The 15,617-nt window shown below is 44.0% G+C and overlaps 1 protein-coding gene across 3 annotated transcripts; it reads right to left on the reverse strand.

Moving 5' to 3' along the window:
* Positions 1-365: 365 nt before the first annotated feature.
* On the reverse strand, positions 366-13,761 carry LOC112464778 (phosphatidylinositol 4-kinase beta). Of its 3 annotated transcripts, none has more exons than XM_025031960.1 (12): positions 13,022-13,761; positions 6,804-7,049; positions 4,881-5,845; positions 4,543-4,660; positions 4,301-4,435; positions 4,023-4,189; positions 3,785-3,915; positions 3,479-3,709; positions 3,098-3,394; positions 2,638-3,014; positions 1,972-2,444; positions 366-1,878 (listed from the first exon to the last, which is right to left on the reverse strand). In XM_025031960.1, exons 2-12 carry the CDS (start codon positions 6,983-6,985, stop codon positions 1,691-1,693), a joined length of 3,264 nt encoding a protein of 1,087 aa, XP_024887728.1. In that variant the 5' UTR covers positions 6,986-7,049; positions 13,022-13,761; the 3' UTR covers positions 366-1,690. The 3 variants fall into 3 exon arrangements, with proteins under 3 accessions (XP_024887728.1, XP_024887729.1, XP_024887730.1); XM_025031961.1 differs by lacking the exon at positions 13,022-13,761 and adding an exon at positions 12,469-12,700; XM_025031962.1 differs by lacking the exon at positions 13,022-13,761 and adding an exon at positions 9,451-12,432.
* Between the last annotated feature and the right edge of the window lie 1,856 nt (positions 13,762-15,617).

The following is a 15,617-nucleotide window of genomic DNA, read 5'->3' on the forward strand; positions in this document are numbered from 1 at the left end:
GTACAATATCTCTTTATAGTTTATCTATATATATTTATATAATTTACTTAAAACGGACATACGTACGTAAAACGTCACGCGAGAGGAATTACGATTAAATAATTATCCTCCATACACAGCTACTCCTCGTATTCACGGCTATGGGGGAAAGGAAGGGAAGAAGGAATGAGAGGGGGGGAATGAATGTTTACGTAATATAAGAACATGTAAAAACTTTCAAATGTGATCCTTAAGATTCGCTATAGTATAATGCTTAGTCCTTAATTCATACCGCGTGTACAATTAGATGCATTTTTCGAAGAGTACTAATCTACGAAATAGGAAATATTTTGAGTATTCGCCTCCTGCTAATATCCGAGCCTATATTTTGTACGTAGCCTTCTTACACGCACTCGCCAGAATTGCGTTAGAATCCCCCAGGGATGGAGATCCGCTGATTCCGCCCTACCGTTTAGTAGGCTCTACTTTTTTATTGCCGCGAATTATCTACGAAAGTCCACGCAATGTTTCTTTTTTTTTCTCTCTGCTATATGTACAAATTACAGATTGTCCGCTTCACGCTCAAAATCGGCTTCACGCTAAGCGCCACGTTAACACGTCACTTCACTGTGTCTAGTGTTTGATCGTCTCCACCAACGTTCCTCTACACAAATAAGGCACCTTTAACAAATTACGCTGTTTATATAAGCTACACTCGATTTAGCAGTCCAACGCGTTCAGTCATTGACGCCACGTCTGCGCTACGGCGATAGCTAATTCGCAATTTGTCAATCGAGGCATACGTAAACAACAGCAGTCTTAAATGTATCGAACAAAAAACGTTATATATAGTGGATATATGTAATCAACTGGATACCAAAATTCTCATAGATCATTTCCTTCTTTCATCTAATTTCTCAAACGACGATAAATATTTTTAACTTTCAACGAAGCGCTCACACCCTTCAACTAAGTGTCATGTTCTCTTAAGATATTCATATATTTCATTCATCTATCGAAGTTCCTTAATTTATCAAACATCGAGATCGCTTTGAATTCTGCTAAAAATATTTCGTATCGTTCTTGCCCACCACGAAAGCAAGGAATAACGTCGAACTCAAAGAATAGCAATCTATCTGAATTCTATACGTTTAGCCTAATCGAGGCTGTCTATCTACATGTTCAAGAAGAAAGCGGTTTTTCCACTCTAAAACGTCATTTGTGCTTGTGGAATGCTAGAAAACAGCGCTGCCCAATCGAAATTTCAGCTCACGTGCCCAGAAAGAACTTTCCGTCTTTTCTTTCGCTATCGCGTGCAATTATTATACGCAATTACAATCCTTTATTTACACGTTGAAACTAATAGAAGCAGTTTCTCAAAATATAGTACAATTTAAACAAATATCATCACTGAAGAATTGAAAAAATGTTCCTAACGCCAATTACAATAAACAGCAATATATAATTAAATCTTGTCTTTTTACGTTACCGCATTTTTATCGCAACTTATAGTACGGAACAAATTTCCTGACATGGTAGATTGAATATGTTTACTGGCTGGCACGCGACCGCCGATTGGTCAACAGAGTTATTAAATGTATGCAAAAATTGTGGAAGAAGACAACACATAACAATTGATGTTTCTTCTTTTAACTTCGCGAAAGAGTTTTAACCGAAACGCGATAGACAGAGAAGATTGTTAATCTTGATATTAAAGAGTACCGTTTGCGAAATATTGATATCGATCATAGAGTTTAGTGGACCACGAGTGAATGCTGCCTTCGACTAAATCCTCAACATGCCGACGCAATTGATCCTCCGTTAACGTCAGGTGGAACCTATTCTTGAGACCTTGAACAGTCGCCGCCCCACCACTGCGGAAGCACGGAAGCTGAGAGCCTGCGGAAAAAAAATCGATGAAAGCCATTGAGATACGCGGGTTGACACGCGAACGAGCGTATGAACGGCCAGTTCGAGAGTTTTACTACTTACCCGACAACATAATCTCAACGAGGTTAACTATCTTCTCCATGTGCTTCCGTGCCGCAATTAAGCCTTGAAGAATGAGGCTCTTAAATTCCTCAAATAGCTTGGACTGATTGCCACCCATCACCTCGACAAATTCCGGCGTCAGTTTGAATGGGCTGGTCTCGAAGCCAAGATTTCGTGGCGAGGTCGACAGAATAAATCCGAAATCTATGTGGATCAGATGACCGTCGCTGTGCAACAAGATATTGCCATTGTGACGATCTTTTACTTGAATGAGATAGCTGACCAGGCAATACGCGGCACAGCTCTGAATGAAATTCCTCTGTGCCACTCGGAACGTCTCTGAGGTAGAAGGGCCGAACTCTCGTTCGAAGTATTGGAAAAGTGTTAATTGGCACTGTTTCTTCACTTGGTGGAGCGAGACAGTGTTCAGGATAGGCTCAATCAGACCACTGTCGTTGGATAGACACAGTATTCTGCGATTCAAAATCAAATTATCATACAAGAGCCAAATTATCGAAATTGTTATAGAAAATTTAATATACTAACAAATTATTATATATATATATCTTTTAATATCAGTTAATAAGTATTCCTCCAACGGGGAAGAGGAGAGGCAATTGACTTTTTTTCACGAAACGAAAATTTCCAATAGTAACTTGCACTTACTTGTACGGCCGTACCCAAAGGGGCACTTGTTCGTCTTGCCAAATCTTTTGCAACATTGAGAGCAATTGCGAGGCGAGAAGTTCTTGTCTGAGATCATCGCCGCATTTCACAATTACCGCAAGTAATCTCCAAGATGCCAAGTGCCCATACGGGCTGGAAGCTCTTATGCGTCGTTGCTTCTGCTCCCATGGCTCCTTGAGGACCGCCGCCGATGGATCCTCGGGATCGTGACTGAAAGTCGCGCTCGGCGTAGCTGCCATTTCGCTCAATCTTCTCTTAATATCGCCCGGTACAAAGATCGGTTCCCTGCTATCGGACGATTCTTGACTCAGTTGCGATATAGTGTCCCGATCTTTTGGCTTGCGAAGCTGTAAATACTGAACGAAAGCGAATAGAAAAAAGTTAGAATACAAATTATAATTGAAGAGATGACGCGCGGTCGCTCAAATAAGATACACACCTGCTGCGTGATCTCGTCGTCCTCTTGACTCCAACAATCGTTAGGATCGTCATCGGGGAAATTGAATGCCACATCTGTATTCCTAACAGAATATGGCGAGATATTTTTTACGGGAGTTTGCCGTATCGTCGAATTCTGTTGACTATCTGAAGTGGACATATTATTGGACTGCTCGCCGCCCGTTAAATTCTCTTCAGACTTCGTGTGCCTCAACGAACTGCCCATTATTTTCGTCGGCACGGGCGACGTATATAAATCTTCCACCTCTAATACCTCCACATATATTATATAAGGTGCCTATAATAGTACCAACATAAAAGTCGATATTCAAATGACGAACTTTTGTAATGGTTCCAAGAAAGCGAAACAAAATGTCTGTACCTTATCCTTGCTGTTAAGAACGGCGGCGCATTGTGGTGGAACTCGCACGATATGATGCGGTACCGTGCTGTGCAGAGGAAACCACACCCTCGCAGGGAGATTCAAATTAAGCGTATTGAGCTCCGCCACTAATTGAACGGTTTTACTTTCCTTTGTTGGGATAGTCCCGAGCAATTTACCAATTGATATTAGAGCTTGAATAAATTCGAGTTCTGGCGCGAGTCGAGGTGCCTGCAAGCAGATTCATATTAAAGTAAATTCATATTACAGTAAATGCCTGCTACTCTTTCGTACAAGATAACTCACATTGCAAAAACAATCGGTTTTTTGGCCTCGCAAATCGTTCACCACACCTTGGCAGGAATAGAAGCAGGTACAGCCGTTGTCAAACGCTCGACCAGAGCTCAGGTCCCCAAGACTTACTTTATTTATTATACCTTTTGAAGAATTTTGAATGCCCATTAAAACAGTCATTGTAAAAATGATATTTCTCGTGGTGTGTAATTTATCGTTTTAAGAGATGCATGCCAGTTTGGATAATTACCGGAATGACTACGGCGTATAGTCTGGAACAATCCAGTAGCGTCGGACTGAGATCTTTGGTGGGTTTTCTTATTCGGCGACGTAAGATTTTGCGTCGAGGGCAATGGTGATGGCGCAGAAACTTGCAATCCAGCGACACGCTGCTTTCGACTTTCATTTCCCTTTGGCCTGAAATATTACACGTATTTAGAGATAAAGTTTTTTTTTATTCTAAATTTATGTGCAATTGTCACTAATCTACCAAAAATTCCCCATTGCTTTTCTACTAATTAGTCCTACCTGAGTTCATCTGACAGGATAAGATTTTTCAATTTGGTCCCATGAGACTTCTTCTTTGACGGCAAATGAGCATCAGAACTGTACGCGTCTAGCAGCCAGGCACATTTTAATGAGAAATCTGCTGACTGTCTACATCTGCAAAGCAGTTGACTCGTTTAGTTTTAATTTACTCAAATCTTAGCGCCGCAATTGATAAAATGCACAATCGAGCAATCTTCTAATGCGCGAATCCTTATATTTACCTATGGACAAGATATGGATAAAGAACTTCTGTTACATCGTGAAGTTGTATATACATCACAACTAACTGCGGTAAGTAAAAGTCCACATCATTATCCGAAAAACTGAACATCTTGTTACCTACAATATGTCATTGTTACACACAACATTCATAGTTATCGTGAAATATACAGAGTGCATTTCTCTAATTGTAAGGGTGCATTCGCTAAACAATTTTTACTTTGCAAAATTCGTATTTATAGGGATCGTTATTTGAAAACCCATATTTGATGAAAATAGAGTACACATTATTCGAATGCGTGAAAAATTAATTTTTTTTTTTTTCAAATGTTTACTATACCTAGATAACTCTGAACGCCAGGTTCTTTGGAATTGAACAGATAGGATATAGCCATGGACATGTCAAATATTTGACTCTCGAATAGTCGCAGCAGACAGCCTTCTGAAGGTTTCGGTTGCTTCGTTTCTTGCTTTTGCCGACGGACAACGTCCGATTGCTTCTTCACCGTCTCGACTTCTTGTTGCTGCGTCGCGGTCGTGCCGCAGCAAAGGGTCATGGCCGCTCCTGCCAACTCGCTCTGGCTCGTATCGGCCACGGACGGCGGTGATGACACTTGCATAGCGTTTGGATAGATATCGACGCATTCCTGATGCTGATAGTCGTGTTGAATGTCACTGCCGCATTCTCGCACGTTCATATTTGGTCGCGGTTCTTGCGAGCAACATTCATCACCGTCGTTCGCGTCGTCGCACCGAGAACGCTCGCCGTTGGTCTCGTTCTCAGGGGACACGGGAGACGCTGGACTGTCACTGAGACGCGTGGACAGTTCCACAGGTGACACCGGCACCGACATCGACACTGACACTACACCGGCACTGTTCTCCATACCGTCCACCGCATCGACCGAATACACGTCGCCCGGCTGCGACACGGCCGAGTCGAGGCTCTCGCGGCTATGCAGATGATCCACGCTGGATTCGCGGGTGGCGGGCGTATTCGTGGCGTCGCTCGAGCCGCTGTCGGAGCCACACAGAATCCCGGAGTCGTCGGAACCGAGACTGGCCAGGTCCTCGCGTTCCCGCGCGGTGCGCGCGCCCTTTCCGCATGATCCCGAGGACGACGACGACGATACCGTCGTCGTCTTAGAGACCGACGAAGGTGCAGGATTCTCGCATTCCGGACTTGGCGTAACGTCCACCTCTGGGATTCGCTGCAGGGCGGAGTCCAAGCTCCGGTTTCTATGATGGTGCGTCAGCGTCGTAGCGGCCGCCTGAGGCACCGGCGGTAGTAGGATACCCATTGATCTATGAATAATGATCGACAACCTTATAATTAATAGCCAAGGTACTTTCTCTTATACGTTATATGATACGCTACATAAATTTCATCGAATTGCAAATGTATCTTTGATTTTTAATACATACGAATAAAGATAAAAAATAGAAAGTATAGTTTTCACAGAACTCTTTTCACAGAAATGTTTTATATACAACAATCTATGTAATTAGTAATTATATTTATTAGACTTCTTCTCCATCTTATTATCAGCTATCGATGTATCCTTCTTGTAGTCTACTCTATCTCATTCTATAAATAGATATTTAATGATATATTTAATAACATCACTATCACTCGGGCATCTGTTCTGCATTATTTAATCCTTGAAACGTTGCACCTTTGCCTTTTTCCTTCTCATAAGTTCTTAATACTAATTACTAAGTACTTCGTATTTTTCCTTCTTGTTTTGCGTTGTAAAAGATTCGATATTTCATCATCTGTCTATAAGATTAATAAATTACTTTTTTTATAAGTAACATTTAAACCGTTCTGATTTAAATGTATCCTTTGGCGAGTATCCTTTGCCTTCTTTCTCGATCGAAGAGAATTGCGCGCACAAAATATTAGCTAGTTCTAGTTTCCAGTCGGCAGCTGCGAAAATGCGACCAATAAAGAAAATAGATACGACTGCGCCGCGCGTGACTGCAATTACTCGTTGCGATGATTATTAATATTGATGACGTCGTCGCCGCCAATTTAAATATCTCGGCTTGCATTCCTCCGATTTATATTACGACGTAGAGCTTCCACTCGTATCGTCAACTTCGACGTCGTGGCATACGCGAGGCGAATTTACGATCGCTTTTATTCAACAAGTGCCAGGAAACGTTGGAGGCGCGAGCCAGAGACGCGTCGCAAATAGCTCGCGCGCGTGTGTCGCGGAACGACCTCGCCGAGCATTCGCGGGGATCGGCATACGGATACCTGAAGTCCAAACTGTGGTTTCGTTGATGCGTGGTCAGTCTGCTGCGTGGACTGATCGACGGATTCGGCCGACCGTGCACGAGAGGAACATTACAGCTGGCCAGTTTGTGCCGTTTGATGTGTGTCACGCTTTCCTGGCGCGTAGGTCCACCAGTCGGCGTCACTGCCACCACTTCGCTCATATTAGAGTCGAGTACGAGCACCGGCTCGGCTAACAGTCATCTGCTGGCCATGCTGGGGCTTCACCTGCAAAACGCAACAACCTGAATCAACGCCGCGGCGCCGTCTCTCGTTTCTCGAACATCGAGAGCGTAACATCCTCATGTTAAAGAAAGACATTCTGGTTAACATATTAGGCAAAAAATCTAGTTAACATTAGGGGCAAAAAAATAGGAAAGCATTCTTATTATTATATCCAAACTATATTACTGATGCATTTATGTGCAATATATCTATAAGCATTATGTCGTAGGATATAACGTACACGGAGAAAATTTTATGTTAAATTTTACTATGCTGCCGCACCAACTGCCGACCATCAAGACGCCCAAGTTTAAATGCTATAGTCTTACAGTAAAATTACTATGTCCATAGCATTTAGTGATACGATCATAGCATTATTATAGCATTGAATGCTATGATCGTAGCATTCGGCTGAATAAATTACTATAGCCATAGTAATTTTACTATAAGACTATAGCATTTAAACTTGGGCGTTTTGATGGTCCGCAGTTGGTGCGGCAGCATAGTAAAATTTAACATAAAATTTTCTCCGTGTACTATTACATGGACTCCTTTTAAAGAGCTTTCTCGATAATTGCATCACGATAAATCACGACGACAATCGCATCGCAATAACTAAATATACATATTAATTAACATTAAATGTGATTTTAACGAGTGTCAGACAGTATATGGAAAAAGCGAACGCGAGAAAAGTTAAACGGTTCGAGAAGCGAGACGCGTGAATCGAGAGATGAGATGTATTTCCGGCATCGTCATTATATTTTCGGGAGCAGCGTAAGCTGATAACGGATGATATCATTTATCGCGTCGCAATCACGAGCGCTCGCGGCACGAACGCCGCGCATATAACTGGAGCCGTAATGTCAACGACGATTGCTCAGCACAAGGAGAACACGCTCGGATAACGCCTCGTCCGACCGACCTCGTTATCAGCCGCGTCTGTCAAATATCGCGATAAGGAAAATCGGTATCTCCGGATCGGGGAGAACGCGTATGTCGTATCTTTTAATTAAATACACACGACGGGAAAGTTTTCGCGATATTGTAATTAGGTTATATAATGTCGCGATATCGCGCCGCGAGGAAAAAAAACCTCCACGCGCGGGAGCAGCTACGAGAAACCGAGCGACCGGAAATCGCGCGCATCTGTCTGGAAGGTCAATCGCGCCGCTTTAGTGCCCGGATAAGACGCGAAATTGGAACTTCCTTTCGAGAAATAAGAATTCGCGTCGATATCAATTTCGTCTGCACAAACGTCGCTTCAAACGGTGCTTATTTAAAAGCGTTCTGAAACCTGCTGAGATTTCCTGAAAAGGAAAAGCAGAGGGACCCTTTGAAACCCGATTCCTGAAAAATGTATAGCTTTACGATACGTAATCCCGACGTTTCTTTGAATATGTTTGAATGTAAGGCAGTTGGAAAAATAAATCTCTTTTCACGGCAGCTATCAAATAATCATTAATGGACATTATCTTCGTTAGATCTTATCTTTACTGTAACTTGTAAGGTTGTTATTCTCATATCCTTCTTTCAGCATCTTATTCCGCGTCTTTTGCTGATGTAATTATGATCGTACTATGTGTACTAAAGGGACCTCCTCGGGGACCTCTTTTAATCGTTTATACATAGGAAAATAAATAAATAATCGAAACTGATCATTAATCATATAAAGGTATACGCATATGCGTTTAGACGCATGTGGGCAACAAATGGAAGAAAGGTCGACCGAAAAGGTCGACGGATTTGTTGAATATCCGCGCCGCAACGGTACAAAATTGAAAAAGTCACGATAGCCGCAATACAGACGTGTAGAAAGTGTGCGGCTTTTTATCAATTCGAACACTTTCTAGGATCTTCCTGGCGGTATGGCGCGCTCCATTCCGCGCACAATTATCCCGCGGGTAAATAAATGCGGGTACAAAAGACGATGCAATATTCCGTGCAGTTAGTTACATAGTAGTCACATGGAGAACAAGCGCCTCGACGAGAAAATAAACTGCCTCATTCTCCGAACTTTTCCGCGTCGAACGTGAATACCGCACTGAGAAAAAAAAGTCGTTAACTTGACTGAAATATTTTTACCTGATTATTTTTTCAATTAAAATATTTATGTATTTAAATTAAGTACAACATACGACATATTAAATATTAACATGACGTAATTTGACTCAAATATTGTAATATTTTAATTTAAAAAATAATATAATTGGTTGAAAAATATTTAGTTAAGTTAACAACTTTTTCTTTTCTCAGTGCACACGTTACTTCGAAACTACGTTAACACGCTTCGATCATTTGACTTTTCGTTATTCTCGATCCTGAATATTTTAATAACTCAATATCCTACGATCCTTGATTTTTCAAGTGAACGTGAATGTTCCTGAAGCTCGCGAAAACTCACCAAACGAGCTGAAACTCACTGAGCGAGTCTGGCACTCCATATGGAACGAATTTGGGAGACGCTAACGAAGCTCACGGTAGTCAAAGCGTCGAGCAAAGCGTTGAAATACCAAACACCGAATGCTTTCAGACAATCCTTCTAATTGCGCAAACGTGCCGTCAACGAAGCTAACTGTCTATTAACCGATATTTCTTCACCCGAGGGGGTCCATCTCGCAACGTCATCCGCCGCGAGCGAGTCTGCCCGCGTCTTATTCTTCACGCGTCAAAAGTCAAAACGGCGAACGCGAATCACCTCTTCACGTGACAAAAGATTGTGCGTGGTATTTTAAAAATTGCGGCGCGGGTGTCACGATGCGGAACCGCGGTTTCTATCTCGGCACACGGATCGCGTTGCGCCGCGTTGCAAAATCCGCGCCGACTTGAAACTCGCGACACGCGTGGTACCATGTGCTTTCACCGATCTGCTTCGGTGCCGGCGCCGTATACTCGACGTTACGAGCGCGTGTTGTTCGCTCCGAGTTCCAAAATTGGCGACGCAAACAGCTGTCCAATCCCAGGCGGTAGTACGGTACTTATCGATATCTTCCCGCGTTTATTTGTCGCGGACAACAATCTCCATTTTACAAGAAAAAAAAATGTCGATACATGTTAAAAGCGTCAAATAAGAATCGCATGTAAGAATCAATGTAATAAAAAAGTAAGAGAAATGCTCAGAAATTACATCGATATGTATATACACACGTATCTACTATTACTCGTACACGTATTTCTCATTCCGGTTGATATTTGAACTGGTCCGTTCGACCGTTCACTCGCCGATACCGGACGTCGACACGTCACGTCGAAGGGAATCGTTTCGTATCTTAATGGACTTTCAGCATCTATAATTATTACATTAAGTTGTATAACATATATCGGGTCTCGTTATTACAAGATTACGAATATTTCACGACAAAGGATTAAATACTAATATTTTATATTACTTCTACGCGTTATGCCAATCCATGTGGAAACATCTCGGACGATACGTCGTAATTACAGCACGCTTTTATTTGCCTCTTGGCAAAAGAGAAATTTAATGTCTCACCAGTTGAAAAATTAATTTCCTGGATCATGACGCGAGATAGCTATCGACGTTGCTCGATCTCTTTCATCTTTTTTTTTTTTCATCGCGCTACATCTACAGATCTACGCTATGCCAATACTATAAAAAGCAAGCTACGCTTCTTTTTCTTTATGACTATCCCCGGCGAATGCAGAGGCGGACGTGAATGCGTCTCGCTGTATACGAATTACGGATGATCTAATCACTTCGATGATCTAATAATCGGCGTCGATGACCGTGCGGCTTTGACGACTTTTTGAGAGCGCAATTACACGAGCGCCGGGCGTTTTCGCGTGCGTGGGCGCGAAACCGGGGGCTAGAAAGTCAAATGCGCGTCGAAACTCGGCGATTCCCAGATTTCCCTTTGCGAGTAAAAGACTTTTGAGAAGGTTTTCGCGAAAAAATGTTATCTTCCTCGCGGAGGAAGCTTCATCGATGCTCGTGCTGTCGTCGCGCGATCAAACAACGTTTTACATGCGATTTACGTAAAGCAGATTGCGAATGCAAAACGGTTGAGGCCGGATGGTTCCGAACGAATAAAAGATCTCGCGCAGAGGGGGAAAGGGATCGAAAGCCTCCGATCGGAACGTCTCTAAAAAAAATAAAAAATGACGAAACTTTGAATCTTCCTCGTTTACATCATCTCATAAATAATGTGTGCGGTATAAAAGGGCGCTTAATTTATTCTTGATTTATTCTTAGCTTAAAACCAGAAGACGCCTTTTATCGTCAGGGAATTGAAAATTTAATATTAAGATGGGGGAAGAAGTTGTAATTCCTCAAGTTCAGTATTAACTAAATTTCTTCAAGCGCGTCTTCGGAGGTCTGTCTGATGCCCTCGTAACAGCTTTGAAATGTAAATAATAACAGCACGATTTTCGACCAACAAAAGGACAACGTTCGCAGATGCCCAATTTTTTATATTCAAGTTAGATTTGCTGAATGCATACATGTCTTTTTCGCGAAATAAAATGCATGAAACCATTAATTAGACACCTCACGATGCCTTATCGATGACTATTCGTCTAGTTCCAAGTTTTAATTCCTCAAGTTCAGTATTAATTAAATTCCTTCAAGCGCGTCTTCGGAGGTCTGTCTGGCCTCGTGACAACTTCGAAATGTAAATGTCAACGTCGCGAAACCTCGTAGCGCGCGAGGAATTTTTCTAAATCGTCCGCGATGAGATTTTTAAAGAAACGAGACGACGATTCTCGTGGCGGGGTTAAAATTCGCAACGTTCTCGCTTCAGAGATACAGTGAGGATCAAACTCCAATGTCCGATGCGTCGGGCATTTAAATTATCTATTCTATATCGTTTGGCGTTTTAAATTATCGCCGCCCATGCCATTCATCGTGCACGTGACACACTGACTCTTTATCGCATCCGAAACACACTATCGTAAAGGCCATTCTAGAGCCGACTGTTCTCATTGAGTAAGGCCAACCCGTCTGAATGTAATTTATCCAGCGGAACAGTGCTAAGTCGGCATTAGGCAAATTTAATCGTCGGTTATTACTTGATAAATATAATCTCGGTGAGTTTAATTTTCAACGCTGTGGCAATCGTCGTAGAATTATCGCAACGCAGAATAAACACAGACATCATTATCTTCAGAAGTGGAATTTGAATTCAACGTGTTCATTTAGATTAATATAAATTTATATGTAAAGTTGAATAATCTAAATATTAAAGTGGAATAATCTAAATTAAACGTTCGCCAAAAACCGAAAATAATGACGTCTATGTTTACTCTGTGTTGTGAGAATTTTACATAGGCCTAATCAAGATATCTCTGGCATTGAAGTAATTACGCGGTATTAATAAATAAATCCCAACAATTATACGTCTCAAAAATTCTCTTCAACGTTTTAAACCGGCAAATATGTGTAACAGATTAATAGCCAAATTACCAACACCCGCACGCACGCGGAGACACAATTTTCGCATGTCGCGTCAACGTCGCGCTCGAAATCTCAAGTTTCTCACACAGACACACATGCACACGGCTCTGGCACGTTCCGACTGATCGCCGTTAACGAGTTACAATCATCGCCACGGTCTTTTTCCCGCTACGCAGAATCCACGGACGGAGATCTTTTCCGATTTCGATCTATGCCTACATGCGCTGTACCGCGCCTCTCCGTCTCGCCGCGCCGCGCGAGCGTCTCCTGGCACCGTAGCCGCCGCTCCGCTCCGCTCCGCGCCGCTAGGTCGCCCGCTCCGCTCGCGCAGCGGAGATGGGTGTGCCATGCTCGCGAGAGCGAGCTTCCTGCCGATCCCGTGTCTGTGCGTGTTGACAGAACACTGGAAAATCCACACCCCCGTCGCCGGTCGCCGGTCACCGTCGCGTCGTCCTTCGTGACGTGAATCAATCGCCCTCGCCGCGCCGCGCCGCGCGGCGACGCGACGCGACGCGACGTTAAACGTCAACGTCAACGTCGACGTCAACTCGTTGGCACTCACCTCGCGCTCGAATCCGGGATCCCGAGCTACGACGCTACCGACGACATGCCTCGATCCTGGCCGTCTAGGCGGGCCGAGTTTCACGGCGACGACGGAGACGCGCGGGGACGGAGCGCGAAGGAGACGGGCCTGACGGACGGAGAAGAGGAGAGAGAGAGAGTAGCGTCTCGTCCCGTCGTCCACGTATCTTCCCTCTCGGGTACGAGGCACCAGGCACCAGGCACCGCGACACACACGACACGACGCTCGTCGCCCCCCTCGGTTCCCAGTTCCCACCTCGTAATGGCAGCGACGATCAGGGGCAGTTCCGGAGGCGCGCGGTTCACGCGCGCGTGCAGGCTGGGCTGGCAGGCAGACGCGCGGGCAAGCAGACTGGCAGGAAGGCAAGATAGACGGGCAGACACGCACGCACGCACGCACGCACAATCTCGTGTCGTTTCTCGCTGCCGCCGGCTACGCCCAACAACGCGCGTCGATCGGGGCTCCGTCGCGGGCGCGATGCGCGCGATGCGTCGCGGGGGACGAACGACGGCGACGACGACGCTCAGTCCGGAGTACCGCGGCCGCGGCTCGGTTAACCCGCGCCGAGAGGAGGGCAGGCAGGCGGCGCGTTATCGCTCGAACCGTACCGGGACGACGCTGCGACACAACGCGACGACGACGACAACTGCGAGACGACGAACCGCTGCCCACGCCAGACCCCGACGTTGTTGTCCGTCGCACGACGCATTCAGCACTGACTCGGCGCGGCGCACTGCTGCCAACGCGACGGACGCGAACTCCGGCCAGTCCGGCCGGCCTGAATCACGGCTGCGCCGTCCAGGGACGTGCCTAGCCGGCCCGCGGCCCTTCCCTCGTTTAACACGAGCTGACGGATGCCTCTCGATTTTTCTGTTTCTTGAAAAGGGAGAGAAACGCCCCGTTAAATGGCGTTTCCATTGACGCGCGCGTTTGACGAGAAACGCCTTCGGATCTCAACGCGGATATTACAAAACAATGACTCGCTTCGTCGGAGAGATAAAGAAAAGACGATAAGACGTTTTAGGAATTATCTGCCGATAAAGGCAGATATAATGGCATTCTTATCAATTCTTATTCTACTGGATTCCTTTCGGATTTAATACAAGTTTTGTTTATGGTTATTTCCTTACGCAAGATTGAGATAAATCTCGTATAAACAAGATACAGATATGTGAATCCCAAGGAATGTTTCAAAATTAGCTCATGTTTAAATTTAATTCATCCAAATGAGATCCGAGTGACTCATCCGCCTCCGTCTTAAAACGAAATCCACTGATAACGAAATGTATTGCCGTTTCGTTTGACGTGGAAACGCTCGACTCGATTCATGCGCGTGTTTAACATCCGCGTGATTCGATAAATCTGTCGCGGATTCGGATGTTTTTCGTTTCTGTCGAGAGCCGGTCCGAGTCACTTTCGAGAGACGCGCGTCAAAATTCCATAGATACTCTAATCAATTATATCGCTCGCGTACGCATTCACGATCCGGACTCCAACCGCTGTAAATTTAAATGATCCTAAAGAAAGAGGGAAAGAAAGAAAGAGAGAGAGAGAGAGAGAGAGAGAGAGAGAGAGAGAGAGAGACATAACGATTCTACTGAAGCTTCTCTTATGCAATAACGTGTGATTTTATCGCCTTCTCGGGAGGCATACATACGTCCGCGGCGACGGCCATTATATCATAGCGCTGGCAATACTCATTAGCGTATTGACAGCGTTTCATCTCATTGTCACTCTACTCCGGCATTGTTCGGCGTCGAGAGACTCGGTGTGTTATTGACGGTGCTGAAATGTAAGCCGACGCTATCAACCGAACGGGATGACAGCATCGAAGATAAGAAAACCATCGTGATGCAGTTATACGTCTCGAGAAGGCTCAGCTTAATTCTTAATTGGCGCTCGCTTTGTACTTTGTGGCGAAAAGACACGAAGCGGAAATTTTATATCTCGAAACGCGATCGAAAAACAGAAACGTCGATTTGTAACCGTAACGATAACATTAACGATGAACGCCTTCTGAAATGTGATCGCCTCGAAATTAACTTGTCTCATAAATGTTGAACTCACACAATCAGCGATCTAGATTCGTATCGCGCGTCCTCGGAAAGATAAACATACGATACAGAATACCAATACGAGATTAAAACAAAACTTTATAAATTCTTTTTTGTATTGTACGTATTCTTCTGATTTTCTTCAACTGAAAGATGTAACGATACATTTCCGAACCCTTACATCCTTACATGTAAAAACCAATTTTAAATGTCAAATAAAACTTTAGTCCTGAATTTAACTTTGATGGTACATAATACATATGTGCGGAGTCTCAAAAGGGTTAAAGCTAAAAATGAGCGCTCTTTTCGGTCCGCTCGTTTTGCTATACACTCGTGTTTTAAAGAACTTTTATTGTGTATCTTCAAAACTTGATAAGCAAACTATTTTTGTGGAACGTTTCGTAAAATTTCTTTATATTTATTGTTCGTTCGCTGTAGCTAAATTCTCCATCTTTTCTTCTTTTTCTTTTCAGCGTTTAGTTGTACGTCTGTTTAATTTAAAGCGCAGGGAGTGCAGCAAG

This window comes from Temnothorax curvispinosus, unplaced genomic scaffold (genome assembly GCF_003070985.1).
Source record: "Temnothorax curvispinosus isolate PA1 unplaced genomic scaffold, ASM307098v1 QBEX01014574.1, whole genome shotgun sequence".
Lineage (NCBI taxonomy): Eukaryota > Metazoa > Arthropoda > Insecta > Hymenoptera > Formicidae > Temnothorax > Temnothorax curvispinosus.